A 22,203-nucleotide genomic window follows, 5' to 3' on the forward strand; every position below is an offset into this window, starting at 1 on the left:
TAGGGGAATAGGGTTTTATTTTGTTTGTCTGGCTGGATCAGTTGTTGTTGTTATTGTTGCTATTGTTGTTGCTGCTGCTGCTGCAGTTGTTGTTGTTGTTCATGGTTTTGGAAATTTTAATCCAAAATGGGACAGACCTAATGTTTTGAGCCTCTAGCAATAGAAGCACACTGCCATACAGGCATGTGCATAAAGAAAAAAAATATGTCAGGGCCAGGAAACAAAACAGGATGCGTGTTAGAGTCCAGTGCTAACCTTTGAGGGCACACAAACAATATCCTAAAGAACTATTGTGAGGTGTCATCTCCTAAAGTTCTATAATACCTCTTTATCACAGTAGCCTGAGAACAAGCTTTTAACCAAGGTTTCAAACCAAGCTTTGAAGAATAACCGTGCACATATGTTGAATCTTTTAAGTTATTTCTAGGTAGTGAACTGGTGTTAAGTCTCTCCATATTGTTGTGTAATCATTGCTGTGCTTCATTTCTGAAACTTTACCTTCCTAAACTGAAACTCTTCCATTAAACATTATTCTCCAACCCCAAATTCTAGACCCTTCCACCTATCATTCTGCTTTTCATACCTGTGCTTCTTAGAACTTCTTTATAAGTGAAATTATAAAGCATTCATCTTTTGGTGGCTAGATCATTATGCTTAAAATAATGTCCTTGAAGTGTTAGTTGTAATATGTCAGAATTATATTGTTATATTCTTTTCTAGGACAAAACAATGTTTCACTTGTATATAAATGCCATTTTTTTGCTTATCTGATGACTATGACTTTGAATTTTGCATGGGAGCAGGCAGATGTGCCAGGTTCTGGAATTTCACTGTGGCAGGAAAAAACAAAATTGTCCTATTCTTAACTTCATGTGAGCTGAATTCTGAAAGAAACTTGGACAGATAATAATAAATGACTTCCTAAAGGGTAACTAGTGATATAATGGAAGATAGATAAATTTCAATGTGTGAATTCAGAAAAGCCTGCTGGTTTAGTCCTAAAACATTGAGGGAGGATTAAAAATAAAAGGGGGGGGGGAGGAGAAAGAAGAAGAGAAAAGAGGATGATGAGAAGAGTAGAAGGTAATATGGTCCTATTATTAGGGATATATGAATAAACATATACTCACACTAGAGAAGGAAGTTATGACAGACCAAAGTTGCTCTCACTTGGTGAACCCATGACTTAATTGGGTTATATATAGTAATATATTTAAGGGGTTTCTTTGAGGAGTATGGGTAACTCAAAGGCAGTAACATTGTTACAAGCCCAACCCAACATGGATAACAACTCAAGAAAGCAGTGACACTGGAGTCCTCTGTAAAATATGAAAGTGGTAGAACAGGCTGATCAATCTCCTCCATTCTGCACTCCTCATTGTTTGTATAACATCAAGGACAGAGAAGTCTTGTCAACCACGTACATTCCCAAGGATTTCTGATACATCTGCATTTTTTATTTTCTGGTTTTACATTGAGCCTATAATGAGCTTCTAACCAGAACTGAATGTTTCATCTTTAAAGAAATAGCTGCAAAACATGGAAATGAAAGATTAGGATGAAAATGAAAATAATTCAGAAGACTATTGTTGGGAGGGGAAGCTGGAAAAGCAGAAGAAAAGGAAGGAAGAGTGTGAAGCATAAGGGAAAGGGGGGCAAAGAAGGAGAAAGGAGGAAAATGGAATGAGATAAAACAGAAGGGGAAGAGGAGAAAGAATGGAAGAAGAGGAAATGGATCATAGAAAGAGAAAGGTCAGGACAAAAGGGAAAGATGAAGAGGTTGAAAAGAAGAGGAAGAGGAAAAGGAGGTGAAACCAAATTTGGGAAAACTTTGTAAGTAACTCAAAGAAGGATGCCATGAGGGAAGCTCTTTCAGAAAAGTAAACAGGAGTGTGTAGATCTCAACTTGAGAAAGAGAATGGGCAAAGCAGCAAACGGCATCAATAAAATCAGAGGGTAAGCTGTTGTGTTCAGTGAAACAGATGGAGAAGCAGCAGATGGTCTGAATGTCCTCAACATGCACCTCTTCCTCCCCAACTCAGGTCAGTGAAGAATGGGGCCCAGACGCAGGTAGATGTCCTTTGCACTTACCGTCGGGTTTTTAACAGTCAGGGACTGCCAGCCAAGTCAATTTTCTATGACCTAAGCTGGCAGACTCATGGAATCACCAAGTTGGGTCCTTACTCCTTGGATAAAGACAGCCTTTTCATCAATGGTAAGCATCTTACATCCCCACCTGCCGGCACTCCTGCATACTATGAAGGTTTCCAATTACCAGTTCATTAGGGAGATCATTGGAATTCAATCCAGGTTCCCATCCAAAAACCCTACATATATCCTAATAGACTCCTCCTTGACCACTTGATACCTTGATAGTTTTAAATCTAAGACATGAACCCACTTATCATTGCCAAAGTGATGCTCCAGGCAAAAACTTCACAAAAGAAGTCTTTCTTGAAGAAATCAAGAGGGAATATTTGTCTCAAACCCTGTGTGCTTCTCTCCTTATGCTGAGTTAAATTCTCTCCTGGGTTTTTCTTTTATACAAGGAAGAAAAGCAGGCATCTATGTATTTAATGTCCTAAACTTCAGATACTACACTTTAGCATAAAACTAAGAAAAGACAGAATCTAAAACTAGGCCCTGTATGACATTTTAAAATGCAAGCCATAACCATGTAAAAATTGATCAAAATAGTTTCCCCTTCCATTCCCTTTCCTCTACCTCCTTTCCCTTCTCTGCTTTCCTTCCTTCTTCCATTCTCTCCACTCTCCCTTTCCTTCCACACTTCCCATTTCTCTTCCCTTTATTTTCTACTTTCCCTTCTCTTCTGTTCCCCTTTATTCCCATACTAGGCCCTCCCCTGTCCTCTGCAAGTGGAAATAATGCTTGAAAACTAAGTGAGGCAGACTCCTTAAATATCACTATTGCCTTATGTAGCAGTTAAATTTTTCATTGCTATAAACAAATACATGACAACGTCACCTTAAGAGTACAAAAGTTATTCCTTTCACTCTCTTTTCTTCAGTTTTTCTCCTTTTTAAAAATGAAAGTAACGGGAGTCCATGTTGTCTACTTTCTTCCATAAATTGGTATAATTGCTAATGTTGATTGTCAAATTGACTGGTCTTAGAATCACCTATGAGACAAATGTATGGGTCTGTCTGTGAGAGAGCTTCTGTGTGAGGTTGTGGTGGAAATATCTGCCCTAACTGGACAACAAAGACATACATTTAAATAGTGTAATTTAGAAGATGGATCCTAAACAAGTGGGTGGCTCCATATCAGGGCCTGTGTCAAATCACAAAAGAGAAAACCATCAGAGGACTTGCATCTATCTCTTTCTGCACTCTGACTATTGGTACTATGTGATCACCTTCTATTTTAACTCCTGCCATGATGAGATTGATTTTCCTTGAACTGGAAATTAAAATTGATTAATTTGTTATTCTGATTGATATCAATCCTTCCATTTTTTTCACTTAAAAAACTTTTTTTGAGATCCATCTTCTCAATTGCACTATTTAAAAGCATCACTCTGTTGTCCAGACAATATTTACAAAAACCTACTATCAACAAGATTTTTTTCCCTGGCACCAGGAACATTTGAACCTTGTCCCAAAGTAAACTGCAGTGCATATTGATTTGCTTCATTTGGAAATAGGGTACTACACATAATAAGTGTTCATAAACAATAACTAGATAAGTAGATGATAAAGGGAACACAATTATGTGGATAACTGCGTACATGTGAGGGGGTTATACAATCATAAACCTCTTGTTGAACTCATGCTATTGACTGTTTTTTTTAAAGTTAGGTCTAATTGAAATAACAAGAAATTGTTCATATGACATCTAACTCAGATTGGCACATAAGTACATGCTTAGTAAGTGGATACAAGGGATATATCAAACTGAGGTTCCCAATGGGACCATTGCAAAATGTATGAGACCACTTTGCCCTTTCACTTATGTATGACTCTTGTTTCCTAGGATACAATGAACCTGGTCCAGATGTACCTCCTACAAGTATGTGTCTGTATCACTAAGCATTTTGGTCTATGTATGTCTCCTTGTTCACACACAAAAAAGCACGCTTCAGAATAAACCAGCCTCCCAAGAGAGGCTAAAGTCTTAGTAGATGAATAATGTTGAATCCTTGGCCACTTTTTTAGACCTTCATACCTGCCATTATATTTCTGAATTGTTCACACTCTTTAGATTATAATAAGAAATTTAAACAAGAGTTAAAGGGCAGAGGTCAGATGTGACTCTGTTGTTTATCTCTCCCATTAACAAATGCTACTGTGGCACCAGCAGGGACTTCATTCTCAGATTCTAAATTATTATTACTACTTAAGTCATTTGGGATTTAAAATATACCTTTTTAAAATCAGTAACCTGCTCACTTATCTTTCCAACTATCTACTCTTTCATTTTATCTAGTCATTTCTTTTTTTTGATACCACATTTCTATCTGACCACCCATCCATTCATCCTTCTACACATTTTGTTGCTCATTCTCTTATAATCTTTTCATCCTTTCTGTTGTTTTCTATATCCAGAATCCACTTATCCATCCTTCTATCTCTCCTGTCCTTTATTCTTTGACCTTCATTTGCTCTATCTATTTGACCATACACACATACATAATACATACATACATACATGCATACATACATACATACATACTTCTTCACATTCATCTGTATACTCACACACACACATCATGTATGTGTATGCGCCCATGCATACATCTGTTCATCTACCCATGTATTTGTTAATCCATTCTCCTATAAACCACACATCTTTTGTTCAAATATTGTTTGACACTCATTTCCCCTGTAGTCCTTTCATTACACATCCATATGCTTCTCTAGCCACCTTGTAAACAACCTAATCATACATCTTCCTATCTGTACATTCATCCATCTATTTTTGCATTGCATGTTCATACCCTGCATCTGTCCAGTTATCTGCCTATGATCATGCTCCTTCATTTACTTACTTTTTTCCTTCTGTTTTCCTTCCTTCCTTCACCTCTTCAGACTCTGATATTATTCTTCTTGAATTCAGCTTTGACCTATCATTTATACATTCTTCTTTACAATCACCCCTTTTATATTTTGCATTCATATTCACCTGTCTTCTTTGGTAAGCCTCTCTCCTTATCCCACTCTCACTCTCTTACTCATTTAATTTATAGCTTTTTCTTAATCTTCCACTCACATGATTGCTGTTTCCTTGGTCTGACTCCAAGCAATGCTGTAAGAGGGCTGTAAGAGTTGCCCTGTCTGAGAGCTCTGGCCATGCCTGATGCCTTGCCCTTTCCACAGCTCCAGAGCCTGCTACCACCATCTTGCCCTCCCCAACAACATCTCTGCAGCCAGATTCCAACACAGGTATCTGAGAAACTTTTACTTTTACTTAATAAGAACCCTTTGTCCCAACTTTACAACAGTTGTCACATATGATCTAGGAAGCTTAAGATGTGAGAAGCTCAGTGTCAGGTTTATCACTATAAGCACAAAAATCAGAGTAGCAATTGAGTTAGATACCTGCTATCATGCAACCAGCATATTCATGAGGTAGGTAGATGTTTACAATACAATGAAGGGGTTTCAGAGGGAAATTCAGTTGGCATAATTGTGAGAAGGGGTTAATGGAGAAAATTCCCCCTGTACTGGTACTCAATGAATGAGTAAGAATGAAGTGTTGGTGGTGGAGAAATTATTCAACAATGTCTGTTGTCAGAAATAGTACATGCTTGCAGATAATTGATTAGACCTTAGTTTGCATGAAGAATAAGGCTCATCATAGAATGGATAATCAATAAAAATTGAAGGTAATAAAAAAACAGATTTAAAGAAATATCAGTGCTAAAGTAAGAAGCTTCTGCTTAGGATAGGTAGACAAATTAGTGGATAAAGTATCTGGCACACAAACATGAAGACCCAGCACCCATGTAAGTGTTGGTTAGTAATAACAAACCATATGATCTGATCAGAACACACGATTTGAACAACAGAACAACAAAGCACATGATATTATCAGAACAATATTCCAGTCTTGCTCCAAGTAAACACTGAGTTGTAGGTATGTACCCTTTTGTCATCTTCCAGTTACTTGGCACAACCTGGAAACCTTCACAATCAACTTCACCATCTCCAACCTTCCATATTCAGTAGATATGATCAGTGGCTCAGCCATGTTCAACTCCACTGAGAATGTCCTACAGCACCTGGTGAGAGCCTCATCCTGCACCCACCTCCCTTCTGGTATTGAACTCATCTTTAGTCTCCATTCAATTGCTGACTCTCTCTTTTTCATCCATAGCTTGGACCCTTGTTCCAAAATGACTCCTTCAACTCAAGTTGCAGACTGACATCCCTCAGGTGATTACACGTTCAAATAATTGGCCAAGAATAATTATCTCTTCTTTTGATATCCTACCATTGTTCCTTCCTTGGTGTTTCCATCTACATTAGGACCTCTGTTAAATCTCTATCCCTTTCCCTTTAAGGCCTGAGAAGAATGGAGCATTCACAGGTGTGGTTACCACCTGCACCTACCAGCATGACCCTGCACTTCCTGGAATGGACATACAAGGTCTGTACTCAGAACTGAGCCATCTGAGCCATGGAGTCACCCAGCTGGGAAACTACACACTGGAGGAACATAGCCTCTATGTGAATGGTGAGCATGGTCTGTGTTTGTTATTTGATGTCCCGAGGCATCAATTATTTTCTCTATAGTCCCATATGTTCCTGGTGGTCTTTGTGTAGGCCAGATTTCTACACATTTGTGGTTTTAGTTCAAATTACTGAGTAAGCACACACAAAAAGCACAGCAGGGTAAGATACTCTATCACATTGTGGAAAAGATAATGGAGGAGAGTCACCTAAATGCTGGTATTTAGTTCATTAACTGTTTATCCACCTGGAAATCTTGAACATAAGACAATGTTGCCCAGAGTTAGGGTATATAATCTCTCATGGGTTAATCCAATGTATGAATTCCCTTACCCTCACCCTCAGAGTTGGTCTCCTTGGTTATCTAATTGACCATTCATAGCAACCACTTTACCTCATGAGGTGTGCACAATATCTTCCTTTTAACAAATAAAGAACTTAAAGTATCAGGTATGAAAGAGGACAGCATAAACTTGGATGAAGGGAAGTTTGTAGCTGATCTGCATCTTGGTATCCTGAGTTTATATCCCATCTTTTCCTTTTGGCCATTGAGGGACCTATGTATGGTTTCCCTATTTACAATTCACAAGTAAAGTGCCTAACTTCATTGTCCAGTCAGCATTTACCAAAAATCTACTGAAAAACAGACCTTATTCCTGGCACCAGAGATGAGACAGTTTCATTTTTACCTCCCTCAAATTTAACCTATAGTGAATCACAGTGTATTTTATTCGGTACAATATGCCTTCAAATTTAAATGGATAAGACAAATAGCAAATAAGCAGTTTTAGATATAATATATATTTATTCCTCATATATTCATTTACACATATACAAACACACACACACACACACACACACACACACACACACACACACATATATATATATATATATATATATATACACATATATACCTACACACACATAAACACAGACAGGTACATAGACAGAGAGAGGGGGAAGATGAGAGAGAGAGAGAGAGAGAGAGAGAGAGAGAGAGAGAGAGAGAGAGAGAGAGAGAGAGAGAATGACATAGATGACAATATATCTTTCAGGATTGAGATATGAACATAAATTTCATGAAAGGCTCTTTCTTGGTATATGCTAGAGAGGTGGTAGGGAAGAGTTAGATCTGGATGAATATTAGAAAGTTTTTCATCGTGATAATATCTAACTAAAATCATGAGAACATTAATAGATACTTAATAAGTGCTCAGAAAAATTTATATCCTTTTTCATGGATGACAGCATGGTGTATGAGATCATTCTGCACCTTGCACTTATATTTGACTTTTGTTGTTTTAGGTTATCACATTCTTGGTCCAGACATACTTACTACAAGTAAGTATTAAATCATGCTAATTTGGCATTGGTCTAAGCTGTCCCCCTCATTTACAAAGGATTGTTGCCTAAACACAATCCAGTTTCCTATATGGAGCCAAGGACTAAGTAATAGAAAGATGAGACTCAGACTTCTGAATTTCCCATGTTGCTTCAATTTGGAGGAAGAAAGTTATAAAAGTTAATGTTAAGCATCAAATGGATCATGTCAGATAGCAAATTTTTTACTTTGGGGGATTATAATATAATTGCATTTTCCCTTCCCTTTCCTCCCTCTATAAACCTCCTTTGCTCTTGTTCAAATTCATAGCTTCTTTTTCCATTAATTGATGTTGCTTGAATATATGTTTTTGTATGTACATGTTTATTCCTAAATATAAGCTGCTCAACCTTTATAATGTTACTTGTATCTATGTTTTCAGAACTGTTTTATATTGTATAAACCACGGGTATGCTTGTCCCTGGGAAAGACTATTTCTCTCAGTCTCATCATTCCTTTAGTCTGTAGTCGTTTGTGTAGGATTGAGGCCTCGTAGGCTTTTCCTCATTTTCTGTGGCATGTCGATTCTTGTTGTCATGGAACAGTTCATGTCTATACAGTCATTGATGTGGATGTGGCTTTTTGAACTGCTGGAATAGAAAGTCTCATAGCAAACTCCCTAATTCTCTGGCTTTTACAAACTTTCCCCTGCCTCTCCTGAAATGTTTCTAGAGCCTAGGGTGTAGTACTTGTCTTATAGATATATCCACCGTCATTTGATCTGGGTTTCACCATTCTGTATTTTGATTAGTCGTGGTTTTTTGTAATGTTCTCTGTCTGTTACAAGGGGAAGTTTCCTTGGGAAGGAATAAGGACTACATTTTAAATAGCAATTCTTTAATTTATATCTACTATAAACCAAATTATTATAGTATTAGCAGGGACTTCATTATCAACTTATTGACTGTGATTGCTATGCAGATTGTTTTACTAAAATATTACACTGTTTCATTCTATAACCCACGCACCTACCCTTTTCTGCAACCATTCTTCTATTTTAATAATTAATATTATGACATCTAATGTACAACCAATCAATCTACTAACTTCCTGTTAAATCTCTTATTTAATTTTCATTTTATTCTTCCTCTTTTCTGCTTTTTCTCATACTTTCCTTCTTATCTCTGTGATCAAATATGCATGTATCCTCAATAATGCTCTCTCCTTGTTCATTTTTCAATTCCTACATACATTGATTTACCTGTGTCCATACACTTAATAACAGAAGCACACATCTATCTACTCTCCTACCTGCCTACCAATCTACAAATAAGTTAAACCATCTAAACACCCATTTATTATTCATATATATATATATTAACCTATTTGTTTTTTAATTCATTTACTTGAATGTCCTCTTTCCCCTATGTGTCTACCCAACATTCTACCTACATATCCATATATCCACACTATGTCTACCTACCCACATATCCATTCATTCTCCAACGCAACCATCCATCTACTTCATTCTTAATTTAATCTATTCATACATCTATGCACCCACTCACCCATATAACCTCCTACTTATGTACCTGTTCATTCAACCAGTTATCATATCCATTCACTTACCTTTGCTGCTTCCCATAGCTCTCATTATAAAGTTTTATTCATCTTGAACTATGTTTGGAGCAATAATCATCAATTTATCACTTCATATTATGGCTTCAAAGTAATGACTGCTCACAATTTTTATTGCATTGAACAAATTTCATTCATAGACTTAGTTATCCTTCCACGCACACAATCACAATTGTTGGACTGGCTTGAACAACTACTTTAAGACCTTCCCTTGACTCTACTGGGGCTCTGTCTATCACTAATGACTGCCTTTTCTGCAGCTCCTGAGCCAAGCACCACAATCCTGCCTTTTACATTGACATCTCTGCAGCCAGAATCCACTACAGGTATTTGGGGAAGCCTTTTCCTATACTTGAAGTGTTGTCCCACACTTCTGCCATCTGACTAACATGAATCACAACCTAAGACATGAATATCATGTGCCAGGATTGTTATTACAATCACAAAGCTTATATCAGCACTTTAATCAGATATCTGCTCTCATGCATTTACCAGCCTTCTAAGATGAACAGTCCTTGAAAATTCATTGAGCGATTCTTGTGAAGAGGCAACTGACCCAGTAGAAGTGAGTGTAGAGATGTTCTATAGAAAGCTCCACCTGAACTAAATCTCCTATGATAAGTAGAAAGAATACATAAATTGTCATGATTTGGTGCCATGATAGAAGACTCCATCAGTGTGGGTTGATCAGCCATCAAGAGTAAATAAGAAGCTTGAGGAATTCAGTTTCCTTGAAGCATAAAACCCAGCACTCAGTAATGGCTCTCCATGTCCACCCCAGAACTAAGAAGACCATAATCTTAGACACAGAATTGATAAGGAAATAAAGTTGAATCATAAAAGAACACACTAAAGGAGTCTTGAATGTCAAATCAAGAAACATGAACTTGACACCGAAACTCCAAAGAAAGCCATAGATTTTAAGAGCACAGGTGATGTCCTAGAAGTACTTTCCTGGCATTTATCATACAAAAATACATTTATACAGGATACACAGTGAGTAATGTAGGCTAAAAGCCTGGATATTAGAAGATATGACATAATGTGTTGTGATGAAGGAGATAGATAGCACACATGAGGAACATTCAGAAAAGGGAATTGGTGTGGTATAGAGAGAAGATATTCAGCTCTGACCTGGATTGCACAATGATAGGTGTACTGGGAGATATAACTCAGTAAGTATTAGAATCTAGTGCAGTATCTGGCGAACTCTGGTATAGACATCTCTCTGTTTCCCTTTAGCTAGAAGACACCTTCTGAAGACCTTCACAATCAACTTTACCATCTCTAACCTTCCATATTCAGCAGATATGAACCATAGCTCAGCTATGTTCAACTCTACTGAGAGTGTTCTACAGCACCTGGTGAGACCCTCATTCTGGAACCTTCTTGTGGGACAAACTTTATGTTCATCCTTCATCCAACTTTTCACCGTTTTCCTTCCTCTATAGCTTAGACCCTTATTCAAGAATATCTCCTTCAACTCAAGCTGCAGACTAACCTCCCTAAGGTGAGTCCACTCCCTTGTAATTTTCCAGGAAGTACTATACCTATTCTGACCGGTTTGCTGTTTATTCCTTCCTTGGGACTCTCATCCATATCAGGATATCCATAAAGTCTCTACATATCATCATTTCTAGGCCTGAGAAGACTCAAAATTCAACTAATGTGAATGTAATTTGCTCCTACCAACATGACTCTGCACATCCTGGGCTGCACATACAGGAGCTGTATTCAGAGCTGAGCCATCTGACCCAGGGATTCACTCAACTGGGCAACTATACAGTGGACAAAGATAGTCTCTATGTGAATGGTGAGCATAGTCTTTATTTTTCTCTGGGATGTGTTTTTCTTCAGTCCTTAATTTTTCTACTCTTTCAAGGTCAATGATCTCTTTCTAGACCAGTTGCAACCATGTTGTTAGAGTCTTCTTTCAAAAATTTTAGAAGCTCCAACAAATAACATGGCAGGAAAGTAGATATAGCTGAATATATTGTGTCACAAGTTAAGAAAATCAATATAAATACTGGTCATTGTCTTGTTTTCTGTCTCTTTTACAGCTCAAGAACCATATCGACAGGACAGAGCTACCAGTAATTAGGGTGGAACACTATAGTGTATTTTAGTCTATCTCCAAAACCCCATAAAATAATCCCTATAGATTTATCTCCTTGGTTATTCCTTTTTGTGTCAGGTAACAATTAGTATTCACCACTGTTTACCATATTTACCCTCATTATAACAGAAAGAAACTGAAGCATGTGTAGGTAAAAGGACATGCCGTATCTGACATAAGTTTATCTGGATATGCATTCTAATGTCCTCAGTTTGCATCTGGTTCTTTCACTTGACCATTGCAAGGACTCACATAGGATTTTTCTCTCTAATAACTTACACATTTTAAATTCACTACTATATTATTCATTCAGTTCGTTATGTTTTCTATTGCTGTGATGAAACACCAATACCAAACAGCAAGTTGTGGAGTGAAGGGCTTATGTAGCTTACATGACCACACTCTGTTCATAACTGAATTAAGTCAGAAAAAAAGTAAAAAAAATGGAAGAATCCTAGAAACAGGAGCTGATGCAGAGTTCATGGAGTGGTGTACTTATTGGTCTGTTTTCTTTGTCTTGCTCTGTCTCTTTCTTAGAGAGCCAAGAGCAGGGATGGCACCACCCACAATAGTCTGGGCCCTCTTTTACCTATCACTAATTAAGAAAATTCCTTATAATCAAATCTTATGTTCCAGGAGGCTTCCCAGGTCTGGATCCTCTCTGGAAGGTAGCTGAATGGGCAAAGTGTTGGTGGTAGAAAAAGGTGCAAAACTTGTATTTGTGCATAGAAAAGTTACTTACTCTTAATAACATTTACTCCCTTTGATTCTTAGTTATACTGGGGCCAAAGCCAGTGGGGACTGGGTAAAGAATTGGTTGCTAGTGGTCCCTTTTCTGGCCAGGCAGCTAAAAGTCCTTCACTCGCCTGCCTGGATGGTTCTTCGTGAACCAGAGAGGAATTAAGATCCTTTACACAGGAAAATTTTAGACACACACACACACACACACACACACACACACAGAGAGAGAGAGAGAGAGAGAGAGAGAGAGAGAGAGAGAGAGAGAGAGAGAGAGAGAGAGAGAGAGAGATATGTATGTGTAGGCATAAGTGTATATATATATATATATATACATAGATATGTATGTATACACACACACAAATACACCAATACTCTCACCAGGCTTGGCCATTTGACTCAGTCAACTCGACAAGTATTCATGCCTGATTACATACATACACATATACCTACATGTATAATTATAAACAAAAAGACATATAAATATATACATTTGGATGGATGATAGATGGATGGATAGATAGATAGATAGATGGGTGAATGTGGAAGAGATCCCCAAGCAACCATACCACACTGCACCATCTTTTTATCGTTTCTATGGCCTTTTAGTAGACAAAAGTTCTTAGAAAATTACTTCATAGATAAAATATTATGCAAAACAGGAGTTACAAAAAGATATTAATATTAAGTTCAAAGCAGTGTTTCATTCTTTACACTCATTATAAGTTCAAACCAACAGTTTCTAGTGGCCTTCCCTTGTCATACTGTACAACTGTGCCTTTATTCTTGGATCTGAATGTTTTTCCTTGAACACAAAATTGTCCTAATCCTATATCCTTTTTCAGTGTAATTTTGAAAGATCATTGTTTTGAGGCCTTTACTTACTCTCATGAGAAGTGGGCACATTTTATTCTTGATTTTATTTTATTTTTATTTTTTATTTTTTATTTTTTGGTTTTTTGGTTTTTTCGAGACAGGATTTCTCTGTGTAGCTCTGGCTGTCCTGTAACTCACTTTGTAGACCAGGCTGGCCTCAAACTCAGAAATCTGCCTGCCTCTGCCTCCCAAGTGCTGGGATTAAAGGCATGTGCCACCACCGCCCAGCCTATTCTTCATTTTAACTTTATTACATCTTTCTATTAAAACAACTAAAACCATATCTTAAGAGTTTCTTTCTAAGATTAAATCAAGAATCTTAATAAAAACATCAATTCTTCTACACAACATTCATTCATGAAAGTTCATCTTTATGTTAATATGCAGGAAATATGACCAATGCACAGGGAGCTAATGCCCAGGGATTATTACATTAATTTTATAATGACAAGAAAAGCATATAAGCTGCAATAACCAATCCTGAGATGAAGTCTCTTTGGAACTTTGCCTCACAGAGCTCACCCACTGCACACCATGCAGTGGGCCACTTCCAAGACGTTCTACCTGTTAGCCTCAATCTATCCTATGCTACTCCTGCTGCTTACAGAAGCATTTTTTTTCAATTGAGGTTCCTTTTATTCCAGATAATTCTAGTTTGTGCATCAAATTCATGTAAAACAAGCCAGCATACTTAATATTTTCCAAATATTCATTTTAATACAGACATTATAATTGACACTAAGAACAAATAAGTTATGTGTGCACTTTGTCCCCGTCTAAACTGTAGTGGAAAATGGAGTGTTTAGTTCAGCTCTTTATTCTTCAAATAGAAATTCAGTATGACACACACTAACTTCACATGTGTGAGAGTGGAAAGGATGATTGTATAAGTTGATGCCTATAAATATGGTGAAAGCTATATATGGAAATAAGGCACATACACTCATTAGGGGGCTCACATAATTAGATTCAGTTGAAACACCAGGAAATTCTTCCTAATATCAGTTAAGCCAGACATCAATAGATATTCAGTCATTGTAGAAAGTGATACACATCTACATTGTTTCCACATGTACTAATGCATGGTGCTAAGGGTTATGTATCACAGTTCCCTTATGTGTTTTGTTGTTGTTCTTTTTGTTTTTCTAGGTTACAATCAAACTGGTACAGAAGAACCCACCACAAGTATGTATCAGTTTAACCTGTCCTAGGTCTTTGTCCATGTTTTTCTCCTCATTTTGAAAGGAAGCTCGTCCTAAACATAGCCAGTCCTCTGAGCGTGACCAAAGTCTCAGTGGAAGGAAGATGTAGAAGTGTCGGTTTATTTTTGTAACTTAGGCTCTAGTGTTGTATTTCTGAATTTTTTCAATCATCTGAATCAAAGGAAGAATTTTGAAATGTCCTATAGTTTTATTAAGCTGAATTAATGCAGAGACTGCAGTTTATGTCACCTAAAACAATTTTAAAAACGTAATAGAGGTTTCATTGTTAAGTAGCAAATTCTGGTGGCTACTAAATATTTTGATGAAAATGGTCCACTAATTTAGGATCCTACTCATCTGTCTTTACAGTTTTTCATTCTTTTATTTGCTAGTTGCTCTTCCTCCAGAACCATAGTTTTAGTCATCTATCTATCCAATGATCTATACATTTTCCTTTTTAATATATATATATATATGTATGTATGTATGTTTTCTATCATTCCTTTTCTAGTCATGCTTTTAGCCTATCTGGAATTTCTCCATCCAGTCATACTTCTGGACATCTCCCCATTTGCTACATTGTTCTTTTTATCTTTGATATTTTCCTCTTACACACACACGTACACACATGCACACACACACACACACAAATGCACGCACACACACACACATATATGTCAATTCATACAAATATTTACCTACCTACATTCAATTATCTATCCATCGATCTGTTTAGCATTCATTTTTTCTCTCTCTTTTGTTTGTGTGTCTACCTAGCCATTTGTACCCATATCTATCCATTCTTCTCTTATGCATTTGTCTATCCATCCACCATGCAATCACAATCAATTCACCATCCTGACCATCACCCACAAACTACCCACCTATTCACCTAACTATTAATTCAAATACTTACCTTAAAATTCATCTCTCCATTTGTGCACTCCCCTTATCATTCATCATGTTCATTTCATGTGTCCCCCTTCTTTTCTTCCTTCCACCTCTTAAATTATTATTTCACCCTTCATCTATCCATTCTTCTTTATTCTTGTCTATTTAATGATTCCATTAGTGTCTTCCAATTAATTTGTTCTCCTTTATCAGCCTTTCTCCAGCCAACTACCCTCATTATTTTAGTTTCCCTCATGAGTTTTTCAGCATTACCATCAGCCATTTTGATTTTAATTTCTATTGTGTATTATCTACCTACAACTGTTTTTATTCAAGCTTGGACTACTGTTGCATGAGCATCTCAAACTACATGAGTATTTGTCCATCCCTGTATTCCTTTCTACAGATCCTGAAACAGCCTCTACAATGCTGCCTTCTCCATCAATACTTGTGCAAACAGAATCCACCACAGGTATTAGATGACCTATTTATATCTTTATAAGATCCTCTGTCTCATACCTCCAACACCTGATGTCTTTATAAGATCTACATACAAGTTTAAGAAGAACCTACTGCCATACCCATTATCACAGACACAAAGATTATAGTTGCAACTTAAGCAGTTGCCCAGTCTCATGGAACTACAAGGTTTGCAAGATAAACAGTCCATTTACACTACAGTGAAAAAATAGGTGTGGGAATGGAGCTCACATGATATAGAGATTAAAAGCATTCTAGAAACATTTCAATCTAATTTGAATCTTTCATTATGAGGAGTGATCCAGATAAATAAGACATAAAGTATTGTAGGAAATGATTCCAGCAATGGGAGCTTATTGATCTAGTAAATCATAATATACCATGATAATTGGGGGAAATTTGGTTCCCATGGAGCATAAAGTTTATATCCTAATGTAGCCTTGCATTTCTAGTCCAGACTCCATAAAAACATGATGGTAGATCCAGACTTATGAATAACTGTTGTGAGAACTATTAAATAAAAGACTGGCAAGCTTCCTGTGCTACTGCTGGCAACTAGAAGACCACATAGCTACATCCAGGTGATCTCAACTCAGTGGTCCCTCTGGACCAGAGTTCCCAAATTCCTTGGCGAATCCCTACTGCCAGCCCCATGCAATAAACATCCACCCTTCTATCAGTTACCACACTACCCATCAATCCTGTAGAAACAAAACTCTTGAAGCTTATAATTAACCAATCAGATTTATATATCAATAAATTCTCAATTTACAAGATGCCAATACAATAATTTCAGAACCAATTGATAAAAGCTTTATCCAAATTATGCTAATCTTATGTTATAACTACCTGTGGATAGGTAAAGCCATGCTGGTTCACATCTGCCTCCATCCTGCTGCCCTAATATAATTGGACAAGGAAAATCCTGCAACAAATAACCAAATCTAAAACGTCATAAGAAACCAGAATGAAAAGGGCTCTGAATGACAAATCAAAAACACTCAAACCAGACACTGAAACTACAGAAAATCTCTGAGTTGTAGGAGTGATGGGGTAGTCCCAGTGATACTTTCTTATCATAACACTTCTCTAAAAAGTCCTTCAGACACTTTATCTTATGAGACTTGCAGGGTGATAGATAGCAATGTGGTCCCAGATAAACCCTTTGGGATATTTCTTTTTATCTCTTTCAGCTGTGGGGTACCACTTGAAGACTGTCACAGTCAGCTTCACTATTTCTAATCTTCCATATTCAGCACATATGAATAATGACTCAGCTATGTTCAACTCCACTGAGACTATTCTGAAGCACCTGGTGAGACCCTTATTCCAGTAGCTGCTGTTTATAATGCCATCTACCCACTCTAAACAAATTGCATTTCCCTTATTTTCCTCCTCAGCTTGAACCCTTGCTCCATAATACTTCTTTCAACTCCAGTTGCAGACTGGATTCCCTCAGGTGAGTCCACTTTCTATCCATTTTCTAAAAACCTGTTATTGTAACCCTCTTCTTGTTCCTTCCCAATTCTGGTTCTCATTTATATTACAAACTTTCTAAAGTCCATAGTCCTCTCATTTTAGTCCTGAAAAAAATGGAACAGCTACTACTGTAGAAGTCATCTGCACCTACTACCATGATGCTGCAAATTCTGGGATTGACACCCAGGGACTCTACTCAGAACTGAGTCACCTTACTTATGGAATCACACAGCTAGGCAACTATACACTGGACAAAGACAGTCTACATGTCAATGGTGAGCATGGTCTCTTGGATGTCCCATTGGGATCCTTTATTTTTTTTCTAAATCTATCAATATTATTGATAGTACTGTCTAGACCAGTTGACTCTATGTTCTTAGCATCTTGTTTCAAGAATTCAAGAAGACCAAGCTTGGTTAGGAGGTAGGGGTGTCTGGTCACATTATGTGCAAAGTCAGCAAATAGGGGGATATGCATACATTTGCTGAGCTTCCTTCCTACATGTTATTGAATGTAGGACTATATCTCAATGTTTATTTACACTTGGTTTTTGGACCCTAACTAACAAGATATATAAACTTGCTTCGAGATATATCCAGAGAATAGTCAGTTTGCTTGATGTCTTTAGTTCCTGTCAATTTCAAACCATTTTAACAATAATACCCTATGCGCTGGGCAAGGAGACATCATGTATCTACATTACTCTGAAATTTAAAAATGCAAAGCACAGAACTGAAAGGGACTTGCATGTTCCTAAATGGAGTTTCCACTGATTTAAATATTGACATGCTGATTTTCCATTTTCTCCATTAATTAATTAATCAAATAATTAATTAATTTTCTTTATATTCCAATCACACCTTCCCTTCATCTCTCCCCTCTCAGTCCCACCTTCTCACCTACCCTCTCTCACCATCCCCTCTCCCTTTCATCTCAGAGCAGGTAAGGCCTCACATGGACTTCAACTCCATGCTGCTTTTTATATCCAATCTGTTTCACTTGCAATGATTTGTGTACAATTTCCACCTTCTTTTTATTTTATATTAACATTTACATAAATTATGCATTATGCATGATATAAAGAAAAAGTAAGTTTCATCTGTATCTTTTCTTAATGTGAACTTCAGTGGAGACATAAACTTTCATGTTTTACCTTTGTCTGTGCTACATACTTCAAATTAAAATGGAATATTACAAACAATAAAAGCTCAAGAATTATATTCTGGATGAATATGTAATGGTAGAATAGAAGGGACATGACAGTATGTATTGATGCATATTATTTTGGTAATGAGATATGAAAATATTTTGTAACAACCAATTGGGAGCATGCTAGAGATATATATAATGAGATGGGTATAGTTGAAATGCCAGCAAAGTCTTCTCTAGGGTGATTTAAATAAATAATATAAATAAATGTTTAGCAATATATAGAAGGGTGGTACACTGCTATATGGACCAAAATAGGCTACACTGTTTCCTTCACTTACCCTTCATCTTATATATCTTTTATTTTCTAGGTTATAAAGGACCCCATCCAGAAGAACCTCCTACAAGTATGTATCAACAAAGCCCAACATGGATGCACACTTTTCTCCTCATTTCTAAAGGAAAATTGCCCCAAGCACAAGTCAATCTCTTCATAGAGGTCAAGGTCTCAAGGAAAGCCACTAGTCTCTTATTGAAACTAAAGCTCTCATGTTAGATTTCAGAAATTTCTGAACTCTTCTAAGTTGGATAACTATATTTGCAAAAGTATACTCTACATAATTACAGAGCTTAGTTTAGATGGTAACTGTGTAATTTATGTCTCCAAAAACAAAGTGCCAACATCAGGGGCTAAATTACCAAGATACAGATTCTAAGGACGATTTAAATGTTTTGACTAAAAATGCTTGCTCTCTCTTTATATATATATATTTTTCTTTATTCTTTGTTTACATTCAAAATGCTTTCCCCTTTCCCAGTTCCCCCCTACCCATATGTCCCATAAGCCCTCTTCTCTCCACCCATTCCCCAATCACCCCCTCCCATTTCTCTGTCCTGGTACTCCCCTACAATACTGGATCAAGCCTTTCCAGGACTAGAGCCCTCTCCTTCCTTCTTCATGGGAATCATTTGATATGCTAATTGTGTCTTGAGTATTCAGAGCTTCTGGGCTAATTAATATCCACTTATCAGTGATTGCATTTCATGTGTATTCTTTTGTGATTGGGTTACCTCACTTAGGATGATATTTTCCAGTTCCAACCATTTGCCTAAAAATTTCATGAATTCATTGTTTTTAATTGCTAAGTAGTATTCCATTGTGCAAATATACCACATTTTCTGTATTCATTCCTCCATTGAGGAACATCTGGGTTCTTTTCAGATTCTGACTATTATAAATAGGGCTGCTATGAACATAGTGGAACATGTGTCCTTATTTTTCTAATTTTTTTAGTTCTTTGAGAGATTTATATACTGCATTTGTGTTACCATGTACCACTAGACATGTCTTATCAGGCTAGTCATTGTTGTAGCTCACAGGATTAACAGTTGACTAAGATGGGTAATTCTTCCTGCATTAGCATGCATTGCACTTTCCAGACCTCTGAACACTGGCCAGAGGATGAAGCTTTCAGCTGAACACTGGGCTTTTATTTGCCATCATGTGGTATGGTGTCTATGGGGGCATTGTTGTCTTATTATATAGTAACTCCATTTAGACACTTTAAATATATATTTTAGGAAGGTTCTACAGTATTAGAGTTCCATCTGGATTTTTTAAATAATTAGGGTTTATTATCTCTCCCTTTATTTTCTCTCTACTTCTCCATTTCACACTTCCTGTTGCATTGTTCCCTTTCATCCTCTAATATCACCACATCCTACCAAATAAAACATACAAATATAAAAATTTAAATATAACATTCACAAATAATAGAAAATACATGCTGTTCTTCTATCTGGTTCTAGATTACTTCATTAAACATAATTGTTTCTAGCTCTATCCATTTATCTGTACATTTCTTAAATATATAACTTTTATTTAAATTTTTATGTAATTTATTCTTATCATATTTACCTCTCCATCAATTCCTCTCAGAACCTCCCCAGTTCCCTACTCAGCCAAATTCATGTTGTTTCTCTCTCTTTTCTCTCTTTCTTACTTCCCTCGAAATGCCCCCAACAACATAAATCAAAACAAAAGAAGCAGTAAGACAAATAAATTCAAAACAAAAGAGAATGAAACAAAATATTGTATATCACAGTAAAAACAAACAAAACGGAGTCTACTTTGTGTTGTCCAACTATTTTTAGGTGTAAGACCTGCTCTGGGCGGAGCTGACATGCGCAATCACTCCATTGGAGAAAATTAATTTTCTCTTTTCTAGCAAGTGTCAGTTTCAAATAGTTTTTTGCTTAGGGGTGGAACTTTATGTCCACTAACCCATCTCAGTGATATAATTTTGTCTGGTTTAAACTTATATAGGCCAGATAATTGAAGATGAATGCTAGAAAATCCTATCTTGCAGATACAATAAGACTGATATACATACGAACTCAAGAGATTTTGATTATTGTATTATATATACCAGCTTAATAATGTTGTACAAACATACTATATTTTTATTATCTATTCATCAGTTAAATCTAAATGTGCCCTAGTTTTCTACATATTGTGGATAGAGCAACATGTTCCTCAATAGTAGCATATAGTCTCCTTTAAGTATTTTCTCAAAAATACACTGATTCTTATACTAGATCTATTTCCAGTATTTTTAGGAAATCTACATTTATTTCTGTAACAGTTACACCTCCACTAAAAGAGACTAAGTTTTCCTCTTCTATCATATCCAATGTTATTTTTTGTTAGTTTTGTTTTGTTGTTTTTTAAAGTTTTGGATATTAGCCACTTTGATAGGGGTCAGATGAAAGTTTAATGAAGTTTTAATTTTTTCCCTGATAACTAGGAATATTAAACTTACTTTAAAAAAAAGGTTCTCCACCATTTGTAGTTAATTTTGGGAGAATTCTCTATTTAAAGCCATGCCACAATTTTTAATGAATGTGATGATGGATAAGCAAGTGTGTGTGTGTGTGTGTGTGTGTGTGTGTGTGTGTGTGTGTGTGTGTGTGTGTCTCAGTGTGCATGATTCAATAGGCAGATTGTAGCATAGATATATGAATGGGTAGATGAAACTATTGAATAGATGAATACATATATAGATATGCAGATAGGCACTGTATGCATGGATACCTGAATGAATTGGTATGTGAATTCACCATAAACAAAGATAAAAATGAATCAGACACAAGAATTAAGGTTACATAGTAGCTGATTGATAGGTAAATGATCATATGTGGTAAATGTATGGATATATAGACAGCTGTATTACCGATGAAAGGTCAGGAGGATATATGTATCAATGGATAAAAAAAGAAATAAAGTTTGAAATGATAAATGGACAGTGATATGGGTTTATCAATGAATAGTGCATGAGTGAATAAATTCAATCATGAGTAAAGGAGGCAGAGACAGAAGAAACAAATGAAATACAAAAGAACATAAAGCAGAATTGATAGATGGATGGGTGAGTAGATAAAGGCAGGGAAGGATATACAATTTAATTTCTTTTCTCCTTTCTTCTCTCTCTCTCCAATTTCCTCTTTGATTTGATTCTTCTTGAATTCTGATTTGGCCCTGCATTTATATATTCTTCCTTGCCTTCATCTATTTATCATTTTTATTTTCTATTTTCCTAATCCATTTGTGTTCTTTGC

General features: G+C 36.5%; 1 protein-coding gene across 1 annotated transcript in view; it reads left to right on the forward strand.

Annotated features, from left to right (window-relative positions):
* Muc16 (mucin 16, cell surface associated) overlaps positions 1 to 22,203 on the forward strand; it is a 243,453-nt gene that overhangs the window by 163,027 nt on the left and 58,223 nt on the right. The window contains exons 52-68 of the mRNA XM_052189402.1: positions 2,043 to 2,215; positions 3,994 to 4,029; positions 5,337 to 5,402; positions 6,123 to 6,244; positions 6,337 to 6,395; positions 6,524 to 6,696; positions 8,001 to 8,036; positions 9,915 to 9,980; positions 10,897 to 11,018; positions 11,106 to 11,164; positions 11,295 to 11,467; positions 14,534 to 14,569; positions 15,884 to 15,949; positions 17,151 to 17,272; positions 17,358 to 17,416; positions 17,539 to 17,711; positions 18,957 to 18,992. Coding sequence (XP_052045362.1) covers positions 2,043 to 2,215; positions 3,994 to 4,029; positions 5,337 to 5,402; positions 6,123 to 6,244; positions 6,337 to 6,395; positions 6,524 to 6,696; positions 8,001 to 8,036; positions 9,915 to 9,980; positions 10,897 to 11,018; positions 11,106 to 11,164; positions 11,295 to 11,467; positions 14,534 to 14,569; positions 15,884 to 15,949; positions 17,151 to 17,272; positions 17,358 to 17,416; positions 17,539 to 17,711; positions 18,957 to 18,992 — 1,577 coding nt within the window. The remainder of the gene's footprint in view (positions 1 to 2,042; positions 2,216 to 3,993; positions 4,030 to 5,336; positions 5,403 to 6,122; positions 6,245 to 6,336; positions 6,396 to 6,523; positions 6,697 to 8,000; positions 8,037 to 9,914; positions 9,981 to 10,896; positions 11,019 to 11,105; positions 11,165 to 11,294; positions 11,468 to 14,533; positions 14,570 to 15,883; positions 15,950 to 17,150; positions 17,273 to 17,357; positions 17,417 to 17,538; positions 17,712 to 18,956; positions 18,993 to 22,203) is intronic.

The sequence above is a fragment of the Apodemus sylvaticus genome, chromosome 7 (genome assembly GCF_947179515.1).
Source record: "Apodemus sylvaticus chromosome 7, mApoSyl1.1, whole genome shotgun sequence".
Classification (NCBI taxonomy): Eukaryota; Metazoa; Chordata; class Mammalia; order Rodentia; family Muridae; genus Apodemus; species Apodemus sylvaticus.